The 22,463-nt window shown below is 35.4% G+C and overlaps 3 protein-coding genes across 3 annotated transcripts; 1 reads left to right on the top strand and 2 right to left on the bottom strand.

Annotated features, from left to right (window-relative positions):
- Positions 1-135: 135 nt before the first annotated feature.
- Positions 136-1,870, top strand: LOC129741384 (transcription factor Ouib-like). The gene is made up of 3 exons (XM_055733112.1): positions 136-531; positions 601-1,529; positions 1,591-1,870. Exons 1-3 carry the CDS (start codon positions 310-312, stop codon positions 1,682-1,684), a joined length of 1,245 nt encoding a protein of 414 aa, XP_055589087.1. The 5' UTR covers positions 136-309; the 3' UTR covers positions 1,685-1,870.
- Positions 1,871-9,103: 7,233 nt separating this feature from the next.
- LOC129741354 (RUN domain-containing protein 1-like) lies at positions 9,104-18,473 on the bottom strand. The gene is made up of 4 exons (XM_055733082.1): positions 18,294-18,473; positions 16,297-18,225; positions 9,561-9,658; positions 9,104-9,469 (listed from the first exon to the last, which is right to left on the bottom strand). Exons 2-4 carry the CDS (start codon positions 18,079-18,081, stop codon positions 9,265-9,267), a joined length of 2,088 nt encoding a protein of 695 aa, XP_055589057.1. The 5' UTR covers positions 18,082-18,225; positions 18,294-18,473; the 3' UTR covers positions 9,104-9,264.
- A 1,323-nt stretch (positions 18,474-19,796) lies between these two features.
- On the bottom strand, positions 19,797-22,159 carry LOC129741376 (zinc finger protein 37-like). Its single transcript, XM_055733103.1, has 3 exons — positions 21,711-22,159; positions 21,045-21,644; positions 19,797-20,429 (listed from the first exon to the last, which is right to left on the bottom strand). The coding sequence occupies exons 1-3, from the start codon at positions 22,037-22,039 to the stop codon at positions 19,859-19,861; spliced, it is 1,500 nt and encodes a 499-aa protein (XP_055589078.1). The 5' UTR covers positions 22,040-22,159; the 3' UTR covers positions 19,797-19,858.
- Positions 22,160-22,463: the final 304 nt, after the last annotated feature.

The raw sequence follows: 22,463 nt of genomic DNA on the forward strand, positions 1-22,463 counted from the left end.
ATGCCTATCAGAACTTAGTTTTGCTGTTGCCCAGTCAAACTCAAAGTTGAGGGAAGCCACCGAAGTGCTGTTTTGAACCAAAACTACTTAATTTTGAGTTTAAAAAAAAGAGCGTGTGGCCATCGCTTTGAACGGTGCGCTGTTGCTGTTGCATCCGCGGATTGTGAGATTTGTATACAAGAAAAAATACATCTGGTGGCTGTGTAATTGTTAAAATTATTTTTCTGGAATCTGGTTGAAATTTGTGTTTGAACTTAAAGTCACCAAGTAAATAATAAATAAGTGAAAAATTCTCAGTTACCTATCAATATGTCTAAGATATGTGCCATTCCCGGATGCCCTTCGGAGGTCGAAAAAACGACGCTGTTTAGCATCACTTCGACTCCTGCCCTAACTAAATGGTGGCAAAATTGTCCCTGGAACGGAAATCGGTATATGGCTGACAATAAAGAAGGAGTCGTTTCTAGTCGACCGAAGGTTCAGATATGTGTTGCCCACTTCCGGCCCAACGAATTGGATCGATCCAAATCGGTAAGAACGAAAACGAGGGGTTGGGGTAAATCGATAAATTTCCTTTACGCACACAATTTTGATTTTTAGATTCTTCGTATAGCTGCTACTGCTGTTCCGACAATTAACTTGCCCCAAAATTTGAAAACTGAATTCCCTATTGATACCGGGACAGGTAATCCAGTGTTGTTGTACTGTCGTTTCTGCGCTCGAAAACAGCACCAACCTATCGAGAATCATCTTGAAAATCTGGTTGAATCAGAAGATCTGCTGCAGTTATGTCTGGGCCGTGGGCGCTTTTTGGAAGGTTTTCCCAGTGGCGTTTGTGACCCTTGCCTGAAAATTATTCGAGTTTCTTCATCCTTCATACGAAATTGCGAAAAGGCTCAGGAAAAACTACAAAAAATGTTTTTCGGAACCGCCCAACAACAAGCCGACTCATTTCAAGAGGAAGAAGACGAGGATGCACAATCTTTCACAATGCCAGAAGCTATTGTATCCCTCGATGAATACGAAGAACCCAGACTTAACATTGCCAAATCAGATCTCGAAGATCCTTTGGGAGATGATGATGACGACGACGATGATTATGATGATTATAAAGTGAATTCGGATAACGTAAATTTAATGCATAACCTGCTTGCTCTCCCAGGCTCAATCAAATCGGAATTGATGCAACCGGTCGGGAAAGCTACTAGTAGCGGCGAGGGCAGTTCTGCTAACTCTGAAGGCGAAATTAAATGCCAAGAGTGTAATAGAACTTTCAATCGAAAGCGTGCTCTCAAAGCCCACATGGAATCATTGCACGAAGGAAGGGTCTTTACTTGTAAAATTTGTGGCAAGTCTATGGGATGGCGGAAAACTTTGCAAAGACACATGAAAAGTCACGAAGAAAATTATTACAAACACAAGTGTGAAATTTGCGATAAAAGTTTCAGCAGGCCCAGCCATCTCAAACTGCACATGACAAAACACACAGGTGTTAAGGTGCGATGTCCACTCTGTTCCTCCGGTTGCCGGTAAAGCGAAAAAGATAAGGATAAGAAGGACCAAATTAATTTTTTTTTTCTTTTGTGACAGTTGCAACTACAAGCTTGTCGAGCACATAGTAAAGATACATCATATGGACCACGAAACCGCCAAGATGTATGCACAGCAAGCTGAAGTATACTGAACGGTAGCGGACATTCCGGTAAGCACGATTATTTTTACGATACCTTTTACACTGTGTTTTTTAAACATCTTGAATTTCTTGTAACTGAACTTAAAATTGTCTATTCGTTTCAATTGAGCAGAACACTATATTCGCAATCAAATCCACCTGAATTTATAAATTTAAAAATCTCAAAGAAATAATAAGCGTGCAAATACGATTTTTTAATACTTTTATAGAACAAAAAGAACGCTACTTGTAACAGTTTGATAGGCGAGGTTGTCTCAAGTCGTGTTGGTTGTTTGTTTTTTTTTTCTGGGATTATAAAACTCTCGTATAATCGTATGGGTATAGGTAGTACGCTTCCAAAAACTGTAATTGCAGTCTCATTTTAATTAAAATATTTCAGTTGAAAAAATATTTTAGACATCTGGAAACAATCGCACATCTGTATATGGTTGAATACTGTTTACCGGAATTCCATTTACCGGATTGCGATTTACCGGAAATTGATAAATTAGAATGAACCATTTACCGAACTGCCTTTGACCGGAAAGCACTATTGACCGGATTAAGAATCTTTAGGTACAAAATTATAAAATCTTTTTTTCTTTTTTTTTTTTATAATCATTGGTTTGTTTGTTTGTTTTTTTTTTTTTACTTATAAAGTTTCATTTTGCCGAGTGTATCACTTTATTAATATATGTTAGTAGAAGGGGGAGCCGTAATAGTCGCGGCAACTCAACTAAATTTGGGGAAGGGTAGGGGAGCGTTTAGGGTTCGTTCACTATCGAAAACGTTTCTCCATCTGGGTTCGGTGGTGGCTCCATGTAGCTGTAGATGCAGTAGCTACTCCAGATTGTCGTCTTCCTGGCCAGACTTCTGGTGGAGTTTGTGGAACCCATTGGATGGTAGGTTGCTCTATTGAATAGATGAAATCTGCCGCTGCCGGCAAGTCTGTCCCATATGCAAAAACATCGAACCGAGAAAAACGGCTTTAAAGATTTTTATAAACTTTCGTGGATTTCTCGGCTGAAACTTTACCTTTTCTTTTATTTTCTCCACAGATATTAAGATAATGGTTGTAGAATTTCGTCCAATGTTTTTTCGCTTTGGAATTTGTTGATGCAGAGGAGAAAATAATGATGGGACAACCTTGCGAGTGTATTCCGCATGCGTATTAAATGTACCCGCAAAGCTGTCCCATATTTGGCTTTTCTTTTGTCAGTTGATCATTTGATTCTCTCTAACTGCGCTTTATTATTCACTTTACTGGTTGTTTACTGATGAAAATAAGTTTGAAATGATGTTTATGACACATTTTTATAAAAATAACGTTAGTTTACCGTAACAATTGAGTAGGTCTAAAATAAAATGAATAACAACGTTCCATTACTTAAACAACCTGTACCTTCGTCTTTTGGAAAGTTTTTCGGTCGATTATCTTTTAAGAAAGACAATACAAATTAAATAAATGCTGAATCAGAAACAGCAAAGCATCTTGGCTGCAAATATTTAATGAGAAAAATCAATACAATATGACTTACGCGTGTGCTACCAGGTACGCGTATTTTGGTTAATAGATTTTATGAAAGTCCAAGCAGCAAGTAACAGCATGACAAAAACCTAAAAAAATGGCTTTGTAACTGACTATTTTCCATCTTTTCCAACGAACAATTCAAAAAGCCTCGTGCGGAATTGAAAAAAAAACAGTTTGGTGTTATTTACCCATTAGGCTAAAATTAGCTTTTAAAAATTATGGAAATTGTTATTTTTGTCTTTACTGTACTGTTTTATCAAGTCTAACTCCCGTAATTTCAATGAATGGTTATTTTGTCGCACACATTGTATGAATATTTGTAAAATTAACGTAAATTAGAGGAGCAATTTAAAAGCATTCTGTAAAAATAGACATATGGGACAGATTTGCAGGTACATTTCAAATGGGACAGACATGACTTGGTATTTTTTTCATATATGTTGAGAACAAAGTTATGAAAGTTTTTAGTTTAAACTAGCTGACCCGGTAAACTTCGTTTTACCCGTTACCTAATAAATCGTTGGAAAATGTTTGCAGTTCATCAAATTCTTCGTGCTCGTGAATCAGTTTTCATGAAAGTCGTCTTCAAGTTGTTCGAGTTTTGTCCCGTTTGTAGTTGGTTTTGTATAGAAGCCCCCATTCCATAAAACGTAATAATCTCGAAACTATTATGCAAACCATCTCTGGCCCGAAAAACCCTCGGATACCAAATTTCACTTCATTCCGACCGACCATTCATACGTTATGGTGTTACAAAGAAAATGCCTCTATTTTAATATATAAGATGTGGAAAGAGATAATTTTGTATGGGGACCCCCTTCCATAAAAAGTGAGATTCTCGAAACTATAATACAAACCATCTCTGACCCAAAAAACCCTCGGATACCAAATTTTACTTCATTTCGACCGACCATTCATACGTGATGTTGTTACAAAGAAAACGCTTTCATTTTTATATATAAGATTGAAGAAGAACTAACTGTATTTGAATGATTTTTTAGATAAACTGAAAAATGACGAAAATGCATATGGGACAGTCTTGCGAATAGCGGCAGAAATGATCATTAATATGGTACACACAGAGGGGAAAATTTACGAAGGAAGGAGGACTAAACGACCTAGTCAGAAATTTTAAAATATTTGTAGATAGGGTACAAAAATTCAAGATCAAGGTTTGCCAGAATGGGGCGGGTTTACTTCGGGCCCTAAGGGAATCCAGCAGCCAAGCCCTCGATCGATCAAACCGTTCACACGTCCACAAAACATGATCAATGTCATGGTAGGCATCCCCACAAACACAAACATTGCTTGTAACTATATAGTTCTATACGAAACAAATGCGCGTCAAGCCGGTAGTGATTTGACATGAGCCGAGAAACCACGCGAATGAAATCACGACTCATGTTGAAATGCTTAAACCATGCCTTCGTCGGAACCTTAGGGATAATCGTATGGAGCCACCGTCCCAGTGTGCCATTATGCCAGCCAGACTGCCAAGCGTTAACCGCTAAAGTGCGAGGTATTGAAAAATATTCATTATAAGTTATAATTTTTTTTTCATTTTTGCCGACAAACTTATTCATCACAGGGTGGCCAGCGAACCGGGAAAACCGGGAATTGAAAATAGAACCGGGAAAACCGGGACATAACCGGGAATTTGACATCAAAACCGGGAAAAAATCTTATGTAGTGAGAATCACTTTTTCAATACAAATTCTACGTATTGAAAAGGTTAAAGTTAATCAAGAGTAAATTTTTATTAAAAGTTTTACATAGACGTTAATTGTATTTCTTTGATGAAAATAAGAAATGCGTCTTTCCATTCTTCATTGTTCGCTTTTCCACCGAATGTTAGAAATTGAAGCCCGAATTGTTCGAAATTATTATTTTAGAATGTAAATATTGGATTCAGAATTGATATTAGAAAAATTTGATTTGAAATTTAGACTCAGTATGATATTTCAAATTTAGATCCTGAATACAGATTAGATTCAGAACTTAGAATAAAGAAGATCGAATTAAGTTCTCTGTGTTAAGACTTCAATCATGCATTCAGAAGTTCTACGGAAAATGCAGCTGAATTTTGAAAAGATTCTGGTATCAGTTTGAGATTTCAAGTTTTGAAATCGGACTCAAAATTAAATTTGAAAATGTAAAAATATAACTGAGCTTGAGATTTTAAATTCAGACTCATTATCTGGATTTAACATACTCATTTTAGAACAGAAATAAATCCAAAACTAAGAAACTAGTAATCTAAATCCATAATTTATAACCAGTACACAGTAGATACTATGAATTCAGCAATAATTATTCAAATAACATTCTAAACCATATATCCATATTCAGAATTCTTAGTTTAAAGCTTAGGGTTAGAATTCAAAATTTAAACTCAAAGTTCGAATTGCCAATAAAATTTTGAAACTACTAATATCGACATTTATGGATCAGAATTTCAATACTAAGTTGGTATTTCAGGATTTGAGTTCAACTTTTCAAGTCCGACTTTAAAAGTGAAAAACATTTACATCACAAAATTAGCTCGTTCATTTAGCTGAATATACTAATTTCTCTGAATTATTTAAAAAATTTAAATTTGCTTGAAATTCGCCAAATTTATGAAAATCGCCAGAATAAACCAAATTTAATTTCATTTTTTGAGATTGAGAACCGTTTTCAAATGCACATTTATTATTTTATAACTTCCCAAGTGAAATTAAATTATAGCATTAAAATTTTACCAGGTTTTGAATTAAAATATAGTAAACTTTTACATGAGAATTGTAAAACAAAAAATCATCTGAATCATCGAATATTCGGCAATATATATCAATTTCCAGCCCTTTTGGTGTTGCAGATTTCATTTTAAGACATGAAAATGGGCTTTTCGTTCCTGTCGAAATATTTGCATTTCATATATCGATTAATTATTTTCACGGAAAAATCTAACCTTAAATGTCTCGGAGAATATATTTTCCTCACGATAAATTTGAATATTTAAGAAACCTTTGAACCCAAAACTGTTATATTGACAAATAGAAGTTTCGGTTCTGTTTAGTTGAACGAACTTTGAAATCTTTTAGATCCAGAGATCCAGAAGGTCAACTTAGATTTATCACATGATATCATAATGTTGTTTCAAAATGATGCAATGCTGTACTTCAAGATTCCAAAATGACGTCCAAAAAATTCAAATTATAAAAATCAAGAATTTTCTGTTAAAAAAAACAGTTTTAAAAGTTGGAAAAACTTTTTGTCAAAGACTAAGGCGAAGGTGACAATTTTCGTTGAACAAATGGAATACTAGAATTATTTTCTTACCCTTTTACATTTCAACATTTAAATGCTTTATTATCAGTACGAAATCCGCTAAGTCTCACCGCAAATTTTGCAGTTGAATAACTTTAGAGTTACAAAATTGATTCACTAAAATTTTTTACACACTTTCACTTACAAATATAATAAAATGTCTATTTGTTCGGTCAATAAATCTTGTAAAAGGTATTAAGCAATTAAGCAGTTTATTCTAAAACCGTGAAAAATATGAAATCTCACAAGGGAAAACCGTGAATTTGAAAATGGAAACCCGCTGACCACCCTGTCATCATAACACGAAAAACGTTTTAAACCAACAATTTTAAAGAGAGTTTGAATATTTTGGTCCCATGTTTTTTCTGAGGATAACAATTTCCCCCTCTATCTGTCCCATGTGTTATCTAATAAAAATGCAGTTTCTTAGGCTTGTAAACATATGAAAACGACCCCTTTTGAAGATTATCTCACCTCTAGAGTGGATTACTACCTAGAATATTCAAGTGGAATTTTCAAACAAATTTGTTTAAAAAAAATCTCCGCTGAAAACCTTGTTGAAGACTCACTTAGCGTGTTTTCATTTTTATGTGTTTTTCTACACCGTATTAGGATTATTTTTTCTTAGATGTTGAAAGTTCCACTAATAGTTTTTTCGAAGTTACCAAAAAGACATCTTAGAACTCAGAACCATGCAGAATCAAAGAGTAATCCCAAATAAAACAACAACACAAGAGTCAAAGAGCTCTTTTTCAATTTTTCTGTTCTTTGAGACAAGTCGTCCGGCATTTTCGCAACATGTCCTGCCCAGTGTATCCGACCAGCCTTCATCACCTTCTGGATACTGGGTTCGCCGTGAAGTCGCGCGATTTCGTGACTCATCCTTCGCTTTCACACTCCGTTCTCCTGCACGCCGCTAAATAATACTCCGAGTGTACGCGAGTCCTCCTCGAGCAATATCCATGTCTCGTGCCCGTAGAGAACAATCGGTCTAATGAGCGTCATTTATAGGTTACACTTCGTGCGAGGACTAAGTCTTCTCGACTGCAGTTGCTTGTGGAGTCCATAGTAGGCACGATTTCCGCTGATCATTCGCCGCCGGTTCTCGTCAAGATCTTTCAAACCGCGTATTGCTTATCCGTGTTCATCCGAAAACCAAATTGCCCATTCTTCTTTATCCAGCTTATCATTAAAAACGTAGGGAAAATCGGGTGAAAAGAGGCTTTCAGAGCAAACTGACCTTAAAAACGGTTTGGTCCATTCGATACCTTTTTTGATCGAAATTCCCCAATTTCCAATGTATTGGAATACTCTTCGGTTACATCGAAATTCAAATAACAACTTTCCAAACAAACCTTACAAAATTTCATAGAAGTTTCTTTAACAAAAAAAAAATATATATATATAGGTTAAACTTATTTTTGGTTGTGTTTTGCTTTATTCATCTGAAACTTATATTTTTATATATTTTTAATACATCGTCGGCTAGAAACAGATTCTCCTGCTACTTTCGACAAATACTAACAAATCTAGATCAATAAACATAACAAGTATGGTATAGCTTTGAACAGATTATTTTAGGTCTTTTCTTGCTTATTCGCGCCCTATCCGCATAATGTCATGTCTTTCTATATAATGTTTTGTCTTTATGCGCACCACATTCCTATTGTTCATTTATTATTGAATGACTTGTCGATATTTACTGCATTCCCTTAATTATTTAGTTGAAATCAAGCATTATTCCTGGATGATCTCAAGAGCTGAAAATTGAGTTTCGATTTTATTGAATCATCTCGTTTCCTACCCTTGAGGAAGTGGTGAAAAGTTCAAAATCGATACCCATTTTCAACAGATATTTGGAAAAATATGCCTGATATGTAGTTGAAACATTATTATGCATGACCTTTGAATATTTATTTGCTATTATAGATAATACATTCTTCTCTGTGAAAGCACGTTTACTTCTTACATATATGTATATAAATATACTAAAAGTGTGTATCGCCATATTTGTGTTTTTTTTTGTTAATATTGTTTTGATCATTCAACAGTTTTCTATTCTTTGAACTGTCTTAAAATAAATCCTTTTTGAAAAAAAAACGCTAAAATGCGCTTTGAATAAATGAGTAAGCCAACTTTAGAATTAAATTAAGAAAAAAAACTATTGAGATAATTTAGAATTCTACTTGACATTATAATTATAACTCAAAATATAAAAATACACTACAAAGTTAATTGAACCACAAGATAACCTTTTCATGGCACGTTTTAAAGAACAGCTTTTTCGAGATAAACCTAATTTGTCAGATTGTGTCCATTAAACCGACATAACCACAATTTATTCAACCTGCACTAAGATGCTATGAAATAAATATATACCGTGAACGGCCCTTATTCTGCGTAATGTTTTAAGTTTAAAAAATTTAAGATCGTTTTCAAAATACTGTATGCAGGAATTAGCATTACTTGTCCATGACTGATTGTGAGTTGATAATGAAAATACCGTTTAGTTAGTAGGGGAAAATATTTTGTTACTTTTGACTAGAAAATCTTTTCAATCATTGAATAACGGAATGTTGGTGTATGATTAGTTATTTTTAGTCAGTATGTGCATTGTTTCCAGGTTTTACGCTCAGAATCAGTTCTTTATGGTATAAGCATTGAATCTCGGTGTAGTCGTTACAGATTATCTAACTGGTGCAGAGTGGGATTTGAAAAAGAGGGATAAAATAGCAAGATTATCGTCACATGTCTACATGAAAACGTCCTTGATGTTTTTGAATTGTCGAATCGACAAATCCACCGGTAGGTCGAATCGATACTGGGTTAACCGATCGAGCGATTTCAGTGCGTCGCGGAATCCTGTATTGGCCACGTAGCTCCAGCTCGCGTAGTAGGACGTCACAAGTTCCTTGCATTGGTAAATCAGGTGTAACCACTGTGTTAACTTCTGGGCGCTGAAATTTAAAAAAAATATAATCAAACTCTTTTTTTTAATGAACTTTAACAGTTGCAATCACACAGCTGCAACAGTTTTATGATACTTACTTTAAAGCGGCGCAGATAAAAGCCTTGAACTGTGAAGTATAACTTCTTTTGTATGGTCTATGCAAAGCAATGATAGTCCCAATGGCACTCAATAAACTCTGCAAACGGTAGAAATGGGAGAGGATAAGTTACTTTTTGAAGGAAATCTACAAAGCTACAAGTCATCTTCTCCAGTATAAGGTACACCGGGTCAAGCGCAAATTTCCTAGACAAATAAATATTTCTTCAAAAATCATCAGTTATCTTTCTTGCGATAGTAAAATTAGTTCATAACAAATTATTGTTGTTCGGGCTCGGCCGATGGGGGGTTCGGTATTCGAGGGTTTTCTTCCCGTCTCTAAGTCGACGGCATCCACCAGCAGCAGGAATCCGGGTAAGTCGCCTACACTTAACACACAGCAGCTGATTCACCCGATGGGGGAAGAATTTTGTTTGCACTTTCGGTGTTTGTACGGAGTACCACTGCGCGATTCGACTGCGCTTAGCCACCACTTAATTATCCCAATTTCGGATAAACTTTAAATGTAATTAAGTCGCTTGGTTGGACTTATTCTATCGGTTTATTAGGAACGAAGTAAAACCCGTGCGTTCAATTCAACTCTATGATCTATTCTAACTTAACTAAAATGGCTTACATACTATTGTGTGAGAACTCTCTCGGCGTTATGTTTAATGTTGCGAGAGAGTTAATGCTATTTTAGGGTACATGGACAGATATTGGTGTTTTCGAACAAATTGATTACAGTGTCAAGTGAACATAGAGGACACATATTACAAACAGAAAACAATTCCGAATTCCTGATCGGTGTAGTACCGATCAATTGTTGAAAGAAAAAGTTTCAAAAATATTGGCAAACAGTAACGGAACTTTTCTTTTTTTTTATGTTTACCCTTGCCCATTTTTGGGACGTTTAAGCAACGTTTTTATCTGCAAAAATCTTGTACTGTACTGTACGTTCAATTTCGAGACACCTTCTCAGGTGTTTTTCTATTTATTAATTCAAAGTTTAAGCCAAATGATTTCTTTACTTTACATAATTCAGGGTGGCCACAGAACCGGGAAAAAACCGGGAATTGAATATCGAACCGGGAAATAACCGGGAATTCAGTCCCAAAACCGGGAAATTAACAAAAGGAAACCGAAATTCAGTTTTGGTTCAAAGATCAAGGATTCAACCCAAAATCAATTTCCAAGTCAGAATTCAACAGTTCAAAAATGTGTAAGAAGAAAATTATAAGTTTGGACAATTTTGAAGTACTCTCTGATTTCTCTTCAACTACCTCTTAATTAAAAAAAAAACTCACTAATTTAACCGGAACCTAGGGTTCAAAACTGTCTAGAAGAATGACATGAGAAATGCACAAAGTCTCTTAAAATTTGTTCAAGTATCGCACATCATTACAATTATTTAAAAAAAAAAAACTACCAACCATATAAAACCAAGCAAATTAAAGTTACATTTTGAATGGAAATGTAAAAGTTGTTAAATAATATTTTAATTTTCCAGTGATAGTGTTTAATTTAAGAGTTCAACACAAGACAATCATCTTTATGCACCACAGGGTGTTTTTTAGTAGCTTAATAATAATAAACTTGACGCTGAAAATTTGCTTAGTTAAATATGAAACCATCTCCTTTCAAACGCCATGTTTGGAAAATTAACTTTTTTTGATCACTGGTTATAATTTATCCAGAAAATTTCAAATTACTCTTTTTAAAGCTTAAATATGTTAGGATTCTTTTGAAAATTTGCGAAAATTTTGAATGAACTGATTTCGAACCTGATCCAGGACGAATATTAAAATAAAATTTTAAAAAGTCCAGTGAAAATTTTCCCATTTTTCAAAAGGGTACTTTTATGTCGATAGCAGACACTATGTAAATTCGGCAAAAATCTTAAAATGATTCAACATTGCATGGTACTTTCCTCAAAATATTTATGTATAGATATTTGTGTTTTGAGTGACGCATTTAAGAAAAAAAATCCTTGAATTTGAATGTTAAAAAGACCCATGTCAAAATAAAAAAAAAATATTGCAATTATATTGATTATTTTTAGTTTATTTCTTTTCGATAGCACAAGTCAAACAAATTTACGTTCTTCCGTTTGCCCGGGGGGCTTAGAGCTCATTTGATTAATTTGAGGGCGACATATCCAAATATGCAGTTTGGTTTTTTTTCTGCTAGCTCTAGTTTTCGAGATTCAAGGGAGGCTTCAGGATGAATGAAAGAACTTGGTGAAAAATCCCTGAGAAAAAAAAAGAGATTCAAGGGTTAACTTAAAAAATCTTTAGCCACATTTTAAAACTTTTCTAAGATACTCAAATCGTAGGTTTCGAATTAATGATCAACTTTTACGAAAACCGCGAATAGTTGAAACTTTTGAGAAGACTGAGGCATCCTTTAAGTTTATTCTTCACAGTCTGGTGAAAAATGAGAATTTAAGGATATTTTGAAATATTGTTTTAATCCAAAGAAATCAAATATTTTTTTTAAAAGCATAACGTATGGTTCCGGTTTTAGAAATTATTTTGAAACACAAAGATTTTGGTTTATTAAAAAAAGGTAGCCGATTTTATTGCATAATGTAAAATAGATGTTTAAAACCTTTTCTTTTTTTTGAACAACACTTGGCCGGTTATGTAATTAGAAGTAAAGCCAATAAATAGTTAAGAAGCAGCATAAGTAAAAAAAAAATGAAGTTTTCAACAATAATTTAAATCTTTGATATCGAAAGCTCATAAATGTTCTTCAATAATGTCACAAATAGTTACATTTTTTCTAATGCTTTTTTAAACTGGAGAATTTTTTCTAATGCATTGTTTCATTGAATCTAGAATAGCTAGGTTATATCTTAATCCTCTCTCAAATGAAGGATATCTAATAAATAGATTCGAAATCTGTTTTTGTTTTTTTAAATAGAGGGTTGTCGGGTTATTAGTTATCAATGATGTATTTTACTCAAAAATTAGTAATTTTTAAATTTCAAGACCCAAAATCAATCAGTCAGTCAATGTCAGAATCTGACAAATGATTCGAATTCAGGACGGCACAATCAATTTGTGAAGCAAAGGCTTTTCAAATTTGAAATCATGTATAGGGTAACGGACCTATTTTGGACCGCTTTTGGAAGTGGTTATGCCATTTTCTGAATTAAAAACGTACAAATTACAATTTTGGATTGCTTTATCCGTTCATTACGAAGATCAAGGCTTTTTCTATCAAAACATATCGTCGTTTGATGCAAAGTAACAAGACTTAAGCCTAAAAACTCGTTTCTTCGATCATTACGCTGGTCGGTATTTTGGACCACCAGGAATTTATTTTGGATCACCCTCTGGACCTATTTTGGACCACCCTTAAACTGACTAGATTTTGCTAACGTAAACAGCAATTGATGCGCAATTATGCAAATAGTTCAGTAAATCTTTTCCTTTCTTATTCTTGTAGTCAAGTTTTGTTTGTTCACGTTAATTCATTTCTGATCTAACTTTCTTCAACTTCTCCCCAGCCTCTTTTTAGGTGCACTTTTTGTTGAATATTTCTTACTACAACCTTTTATTATGAAACTTTTTATGCTTCAAAACAATAATTTTCGAAAAGATAACAGAAAAACCGAAAAACTCCTCTGTTATGTAAGAACTGTGTTTTAAGTGTTTTGGAAATTCCGATGGCACACGAAAATTTGTTCTGCAGTGTAAATACTGACCAGTTGGCTTTTCTTCAGGATCAATTTTAAGAACGCAATCTCCTTCAGGCGAAGGAAGTTAAGAAAGTCTGACATCATCATCTCCGTGACTTCAATTGATGCATTCTGACTTCCAAAACCTTATTGGATTTGGTTTGGCTTCAGTTCTGGAGAGTACATTGGTTCCAAAAAAGTAAAAATGTGCGAGAATTATTCGATCTTTTTAACCATCTGAAAGCCATATGTTTCTTCGCTGAAAAATTCACAAAAGTTCCAAAATTCTCAACTTGTTTGATAATTAGCGCTTGAAATAGAGTGCAAAATTCGTTTCATATCGTCGTATAACGTCTTATAACGTTTATAAACATTAAACATCAAGTATAATACCCAGGTTATGTTGAGTGGTCCAAAATAAGTCCCTAGGGAATTGAGTAGGACCTATTTTCGACATTGTCAAATTGTTATCAAAACAAGTTTTTTTTGGTTCTTCGAGCTTGCAAACTAGTTTTCAAGTGTTTTTTCATAGCTGTGAACATGTTTGTAGTTGTTGAATTCATCACAGCTATGCAAAAAACCTTTTGAAAGTTGACTCTAATAATGACACGTCCTCCTGAAATGGGCTTGATTCGACACAACTGTGAAAAATCAAAACTTTGTTTTCAATTTTCTCCCCCTTATCATCTTATTTAAATAGCATGTAAGATATGATTGGAATCATAAGAAGTAGCTTTAACTATATTTGTGAGAAATTTTCATGATTACAATAATTTATGAGGGAAATATTGGAAAAAAGCTGAAAGGTGGTCCAAAATATGTACCCGGTCCAAAACAAGTCCGTTACCCTATAATGTTTTTATTTTAATTTGCATTTTATAACTAAGCTCATAGTTTCTGAAAATTTTGTGTACACTGATGAGTCTCTTTGATGTTTAAAACCTAATTTGTTCACTTTTCAACTTGTTTTTTTGCATAAATTCTTAAAGTTAGTTTTAGTTAGCATATGTTTGAAGAAATTTATAAGATTTGTTTTCCTTTATAAATACAGGGGTTGTTTCCAATCAAACATTATAAAATACGTTATAATTGTATTATTGTTCCGGTGAATAATACAATTATAAAGTATTTTATAATGTTATCTAATGTTAATGTTATCTAATTTTCATAATTTTACGCCGAGAAATTGACTCAACATAAAAATATATGTTGAACAATTAACTGTTATTTTTTTTTACTGAAATCAAATCCACATTTTTCTTGCAATTTTTTTCTATATTCATTTCGAAACTGAAATTCCTTTGTTAATAAGAAAAAAAAAACCAATGGGTGAATCTGAATTGAAAAAATGTTTTAAATTTTGTCTATATCTCAAACTTTGATATGCTGTAGAATAATCCTCAAAACTGTTTAATAAAGACTGTATAGCTTGTTGTTCATATTTTTTTCTACTTTTGAAGTCAGTATTCAAGATACAAAAACAAAGTTTGGTGATTGGTTTCTAATTAGTGATTAATTGCACAAGTTACAACATTTTTTTCAGCACGAGTCGTAAATATATATACGGGGCTTGCCGAGTTGGATAATTACGTCGATTGCTGAAAATATCGAGTTTTGCAACGAATGGCATACCCAATTTTATGAAAATTTCAATAATCCTTTGAATTGACCTACAAGAAGTAAAAAATGGAATAAGATTGACTTGACAAATATTGACTTTTCCAATATACATATAAAAGATCAGAGCTGAATTCTAAAGAATATATTTTTAGAACTTAGCTTAAACAGAAGACAAGTTCTTCAGAAAATGGCAGGGTCAACTAAAGTTAGTTATGAACAAAGATCATTCTTTTTTGTCTTCTGTTCATAATAATGGGGTAGTAATGAACACTGTTAAGATTCTGGTAACGTAATAATTTCTAGTGTTGGCAATATTTCTAGAGGAATCTAACCACTAAGATACGATTTGTGGTCTTTAAAATTTTACCCTTAACTAGTTGTGGGGAATTTTTGTATTGAAAAAGGAACCAGAATCTTGTCCATACAATCTCATATTTACAGATTTTAGAAACTGATAAAGTTATGTATTACGGTTGATTTTCAAGACCTTGACGGTTATTGGTATTTTAAATATTGAAGATAAGTTTAGATAGTCAAACAATGCGTAAAAACAAGTGTTCATAATTGCACCGTGTTTTGAAAAACAATAGTAATTATAAATAATCATCTGTGAATCAGTATGATAAATGTTTAGCAAAAATGTATATTACACTTAAAGATGCATTTATCACTGCCTGTAAAACGTCTGAAAACTATATTTTTTACGAAATTTACTATGACAAGGGAACTACAGTTACAGTGATGAAAACCTTCAAATAGAATCGAATTCGTTTGTACCATTATTTGAGTGTTATGAAACCACTGAATCAATGAAATAAGTTGAAAATTTGAATATATGCCGACGAAAATGGACAATCAAAGTCTTGAAAATCTTAAATTTTTGTCCGGGAAAACCGGGAATTTCAAAATGAAAATGTTGTGGCCACCCTGATAATTGGAAAGAAATTTGTTGAGTGTGTTCCTTTCGTATGGGAGCTATCTCAAAAACCACTTCACTGATTGTCACCAAATTTACACATGTAAATATTACATTAGGTACTAACTAATTTCGCTGAAAACTTAATTTGATTCCATCAAAAATTATTCATAAAAGAAAATAATGCTTTTCCATCGAGTATCTACAGGCCTTATTGTTACTCTTTAAATCAGTAAAGGAATCAAGATCAACAAAACATGCTGAAAACCCTTAAGTGTCTGGAAGTAGACAACTTCCCCCTATTTCTTTATTGTGTTTCGGCAAATTTATATGGTGGAAATGTTTTTGCTTCAACGCTTTTTATCAACTTTATCGATAAATAAGAATTTTGTAGATTCACAGCCGGTTTCTAAATCACCGCGTATGTCAGTCGAACTGCTCAACTGATTAAAAATGGGTTTCGAAAATATAATGCACCACCCTTATGGATTTGAGCCATGAACACTGATGAACTTACCTGTTTGTTCGATTGGGGTCTTCCATCCACCAGGTCGAGGTTGAAGCTTTCCGAGAGTTTCCTAGCTGGAGTGGAATTGTATCGATCTCCATTTTTGATATTGTAATAAATAAGTAACAGTTCCCAGGCGTGCATCTCAGTCTCATCGCTGCCATCGTAATATGCAACTTCCTCGTCATCGTCATCGTCCAGCTGCATGAAAAGGTTCTCTTCGATGGTTATCTCATCGTCTGTCACAACCGAGTTATTTTGACGTTTCGGAGGCGTAGTTGCAGTTCTAGCGATGCCACCGGTGCTTTTTCTTCTTGTTTCGTTTCGATAGAATCGATCTTCGCCGACTGTTGGTTGGGGCTGCTGACGATAGTTTCCTCCCGAAAAACATCCGGAGATAAACGGTACCAGGCTTCCACTACTCTCAGAAATTCCTCTGAGGCCATGTTGCATCAGACCTTGTATAGTTCTTGCCAATTGTTTGCGAACTAACATGGTCAATTCGTAATTCTTCCGACTGTTTGTAGGTACATGTGATTCGCCACTATCACTGGCCGTATCCGATAGTTGTAGATCATCTTGCATGTCCATCGCAAAAGATATAACCTCCTGTATATCGATCTCAAGCTTGGCTCGTGTATCTCCCCAGCAATTTTCTTTGGACTGTTTCATCATATTGCACTGGAAGTTTTCACGATTTCGATCGCTACCACAGTTGAATTGCGATAGTGCAAACATCTGCAGTATTGTGCTTGCTCTGTCCATCAAACCTAAAGCTTTAGCATTGAAGGTCTCCTTGGATGCTGTCTCTGAACCATCCCGACTTGAAGAGGGCTTCTCGTGGCGATTGCCATAGGCCAAAGATCGCTTGACTTTAGCACGTTCTTGAGCTTCAGCGCGACCAGCTGCTTCAGCTTTGGCTAGCTCTTGTTGTTCTAGAAAACGTTTTTTGATTTCTGCCTTCTCGTTGGTTTGCAGAAAACTTATAAACCGCTCCAGATCTTGTATCTGAGTTTTGAGCTGCGATACAAGTTGTTCCTTCATTTTCAATGGATTGACAAGCTGTTCATCTAGAGCGGAATCCACCTGACTTCGGAGATCTTCCGTTGTGAGCTGGGGTAGATCTAGTTCGTTCAGGTTGAGATTAATTTTGTTTTTAATCTCATCTATGATGACTTTCTGTTTCTCTAGAAGTATCGTATGTGGAAGTATGCCGGCACCAGATTCATAAGCATAATGTTCCAGGTCCATCAATTGATGTTTGAGTTGATCAATCAAGGCGTGCTGTTTTTCTCGAAGGTTTTCCACCGATTCCGGACTTTGATCGAGACTTGCGACTATTTCAGGAATGTTTTTCTTAACCGGATTTTGCTGCATTTCTGGAATACCGAGAAAGGCGAATTCCTCAAGGTTTTTGAGCAAACCATCCCGTTCTTCCGGTGGAGCTTCAACAATTTGGCGTAACCTCAATTGAACCTGTGCAAAGTGCGATGTTAGTGCGATCAGGTTCGAAGACAGTACTTCGTGTTCGTCCTCTAAAGATTTCAGTCTTTCCTCATGAGGTCCTCCATCAGCTCCTTCAACTCCCTCATCAGTAAACACATTATTTGACTCGGAACTAAAGGCTGAATCGAAATCAAACTCATCGTCAGACACTGGTTTACGAGTTGATAGAAACAGATGGTGATGTCCACTGTCCGATAGCAGAGTCATTGGCGTGCAGTTGGCCTCGTCGTGTTCTAATATTTCATCCTGCGTATCGCATTTGCTGACTTCAATCCCAATGGAGGACATGATTCTTTTGGTTTTTCGTTTTATATGTATTTCAAACAGCACTTCGTTAGCCAACTGAATAATGTTTCACTTGTTTTGTGATGTCATCATTGCAATAAACTTGACGTCCACCCACGCAGTCTGGTTCAATTATTTGCGTATGTCCTCGAAGAAAATACTTTTTTATAGATTTTTTTAGGCGAGGGTCGAAAAGCTCAAGCAGTATGACTTACAAATTGCTCGTTTTCCTTGCAGTTCCGGTTTGATTTTTTAGTGCAATCAAACAGATTGTTGATCGATCCAATAAGGAACCAGAAAAATGTTTTAAAAACTCTTATTTTAGACGAAAAAGTTTTTTTCTTAATTTTTGCGACATAAAGTTCGCCTGAATGAGGAAAGAAAATCAACCAATTATTGACGTTTTCCACGAGTTTTCCTTTTTCCTAAGCGAGAGTCAGCTTTTCGCTAGGCCTGTCGGAAAGTGGGTCTGGTTTCTTATCTGAGTGCTCGAGCACGTGCAAATGAGTGCCTACCATTACGACGCTGGGAGGCTTGGGTGGGAGCAATGTGATGGAAAAGTGTAGGTTGGCTTGATCTAAACCATCAATTACAACTTTCGGAATTCCGTTGTTAGGCTTCTTCGCGGCCTTTAATGTGATATGATAATAAAATTAGATTTTCATTGAAGATATTTATTTTTGTTGAAAAAAAACTATGATTCAAAGCTCTCGTTACTAGCAAAACTAAAGATAGATGATAAGGTTTATTCAAGGGGATGAGATTTTTTAAGTTTTTTCTCCGACAAATATTTTACACCTATATTTATTAAGGTGGTTTACTATTAAGGTTTAGACATTAAAAAAAATAAACATTAAACCAACCGACCAATTATACATTGACCTTCTTCTGCATGAACTATGAAATCGTTAAGAACTTTTTTTGTCCATTAAAATTACTTTAATGACCTCTAACTAAGCAATTTATGCAAAAATTAAAACAAAATTGTTTTTTCTAAAACTGAAAACTTGTATGAATAGTGTAGGAAATGAGTTATTCAAAAAAAAAATGATTAGGTTTCATTATGGCAAATTGAATGTTGGATGCATTTTAGTTGTTTGAAATCTTTATTAAGCTAAAAAAATTGAGAATAGAATTCGAGGACGTACATATAGTCGACCGCGAAACTTATAGTACACTCGTGTTGTTTTTTTGTTGGTTTTGAACTTTACTTTCAATGTACGCAACATTGATCGTACAGTACAAATTGTTCGAAAAAAATTGAAAACCAGTTTGAAATCAGTAGAAGTAATAGTAAATTAAATAAACACCAAATATGGTCACTTTGGCATTTACCGGTTCATGTGAGCGTCGCATCCTCTATTGATTGAGGCTTCCGGACTGTATTTAGATCAAATATACGTTTAGAGCTGTTTTACTGCTTTTTTCAAATTCCTTATTGTTCTCAATTTTTTTTGTTTTTCACAGGGTTCTTTACCTACTTCTAATGACGCTCCAAAAAGTTGAGTTTTGATATTTTACAATAGTCACTCTTGTAAAACATTAGCGGTTCGCTCTAGTTCAATAACGTATTGGAAGAAGTTATCAAGTGCCTGACGCAATTTCATTACAAAAAGGTATATGTTATAGAAAAAATCAAACGAAAACGAAGGTTTTTTTTAAATCAGTTTATTCATTTAACATACATTGGAAAACATAAAATATGCTAGTGATTGCTCCACAAGCAAGTCATTTTTACGAAGTGTCTCCTATTCGCAGCGTTGAATGATTCCACAGAAATCTACAGATTCTCCTTCGATTTATGCGCCGTCCGGATATGCCGTTTCAGATTGGACCGACATAGATAGTCCTTCCCGCAAAACTCACACCGAAAATTACGCTCCTTGGTGTGCACCGACATATGTACCCGAATCTTCTCTTTGGTGGAGAATTTCACCCCACACAATTCACATTCGATAGTCTTGAAATGTTTCTTTATGTGCATGACCATAGCACTAGCTGTGCAAGCCGCGGTTTTGCCACAATGATGACATCGAAGGTAGCGAGTTTTGTCTTCGTCGTAACTTACAGTGTATTGATCCTTCCAGTCTTTAGGTCTCCGATAGTTGTCGTTTTTTTCGTGAATCTTTTTATGAGTGCAAAGGTTCGCTACACTATGAAATTTGGTGTGACAGACTTCACATTCATACTGCCGTTCGCCATGCTTTTTCAGGTGAATATTATAACCTTCGAGGGAGGTGATCACGGAATCACAAATTTCGCATTTGTATCGATCCTTGTTTTCGTGGGCCCGAGCTATGTGCATCTTCAGTTTGCTGGGCTTGTGAAAAACCTTTTCACATTTGGTGCACCTGAAAGTAGTGTATGAATATGGCTTTTCTTTTAAATCGAGCCCAGGATCAATGAAAACCGGATACGGGTCTGATGAACATTGTAGGTAAATATTATGTGCACAGCAGAATTCCCGCTGTTTCTCAATAGATGGCTCGAGATCCAGCAGTAAGTGATTTCGACATTTCCAAAACGCCATGGTACATGGTATACAGTACTATACAGGTACACAGGGCACAGGTACAAACACATGGTAAACAGATCGCTTAGACGATTAATTGCGCTTTCGAAAATTGTTTTTAAGGGTATGCATCGTATGCATCAGTCTATTGATATTTTTTTTTTGGTAGATATTTTTCGTGTATGGTATGGCTTCGCTTATGAAGTTTTGGAAATGCCGATATCGACCAACACTTATGCTGGATCAAACTATTGACAACCAGCTGAAACTTATGCCGTATTTGTTTTTACTCTGGTGGCCCACCAGCTGTGCACTAAGTGCTGTCAAAGCTTTTTTTCGTTTTTTATATGAAGATGACAGCAGTTAGTGCACAACTGGTTGGACTCATGATGAAAACAAATACGATATTTGTTGGGAACCTTTTTATAATAATAGGTTGGTATAAAAAACTTACGGGAGATGCGTTTTATGCTCTCGAAGATGATTTTTGAGCGCCAGTTGGGATCGGCATATTTTTCCGCACTCGTCACACGGTGAAGGACAGGGTGCCCCCTCACCCATGTGATACGATTGCACGTGGATGTCCCGAGCGGTGTTGTCACAGTATCGCCGATCGCAGTACGCACATTTGAGGGGTTGTGCGTGCATCTTCTTGTGATTGTTGAGGGCGCGAGCATTTTTAAGGACCACCGTTTCCATTACACAGCTCGTACACGTTGAGGGAACCATTTCCTGATGAGTGGTCAGATGATCTAGCAGAGCCTTAGAGGAATCGAACGGATCGACGTTACATATGTAGCACTTGTGATCATGCAGGCGTGGCCTTCCTGGAAGATTTTTCAGCTGCTTCCGTGACATTTTTTCTGGGTCGTGAGCTCGCCTTTTTTTGACTGCTATTCGTGGTGATTGAGGCTGATGTAATTCTTCCGTGATTGCTTCAGCTTCAGCAGTGTTTGGTTCATCCTTTGCATCGTCACACAATACAAACTCATTGTTCGGCGGAGCAACATCCAAAATATCAATGGATTCTTCCTTGATTACCATATTTACGTGTCTGTAAAAATTGTAAAAATAATTAATTATTGCAGTTTGCAAACCGTGAAAAAAAAAACAAACTTACTCTGCAGCTGGCATCTTTATCAGTTCCGCATCTAAATTAGAATTGTTTCCACATCCTTCGACTTTTTCGCTACCGGCATCGTTACTAAAGATCAAGGTCCTGAGCTTCTGATCGTTCTGTCGAAACGTGTTTATGGTATCCTGCATCTTGAGCAGTGTGTTGGCACAGGGCTTACAGATGTTAGAAGGCAAACCATCGTCGTCGGAGATGTTTAGGTGCAGAACTTCAGAGATAATTTCTATCATGTTGCAATGACCGTACTCGAGGAAAATTGACCGCATTCGTAGTTTTTCGGATATGCACATCCGACAGACGGCATACACGTTCATTGTACAAAATAGAGTCAATTTAGAGAACTAGGTAGATGTGTTTTGTTTAGAAAGCTAACTGAAGACAGAAATGATAACCAGCAGTAAGCTTGACGCAGTGCTGTCGAATGATGACGATAATCCGCACCCCACCCTCCACCCACATCATGCGACGGCTATGTTATTTTGTTGAGCTCCCACTTCCCACATCGTTTGGGAGAGTCGAGCAGCAGATGTTTAAGCCTCGTCCACACTCAGCAACTGGAACTGCGATTTCGGTTATTGTGGTGAGGCGAATAGAAATTCGTTGCAGCATTTTTTTTACTTTTCGACAAAAAACTGAGCAGTTTTTGAAGAGTTGTAATCGTTTAAGATAAAATTTCACGCCGGAACCAAACAAATCAACAAAACTATTGTTTTATGTATGATGTCAGTCATTCCACAT

The sequence above is a fragment of the Uranotaenia lowii genome, chromosome 1, assembly GCF_029784155.1.
Source record: "Uranotaenia lowii strain MFRU-FL chromosome 1, ASM2978415v1, whole genome shotgun sequence".
NCBI lineage: Eukaryota > Metazoa > Arthropoda > Insecta > Diptera > Culicidae > Uranotaenia > Uranotaenia lowii.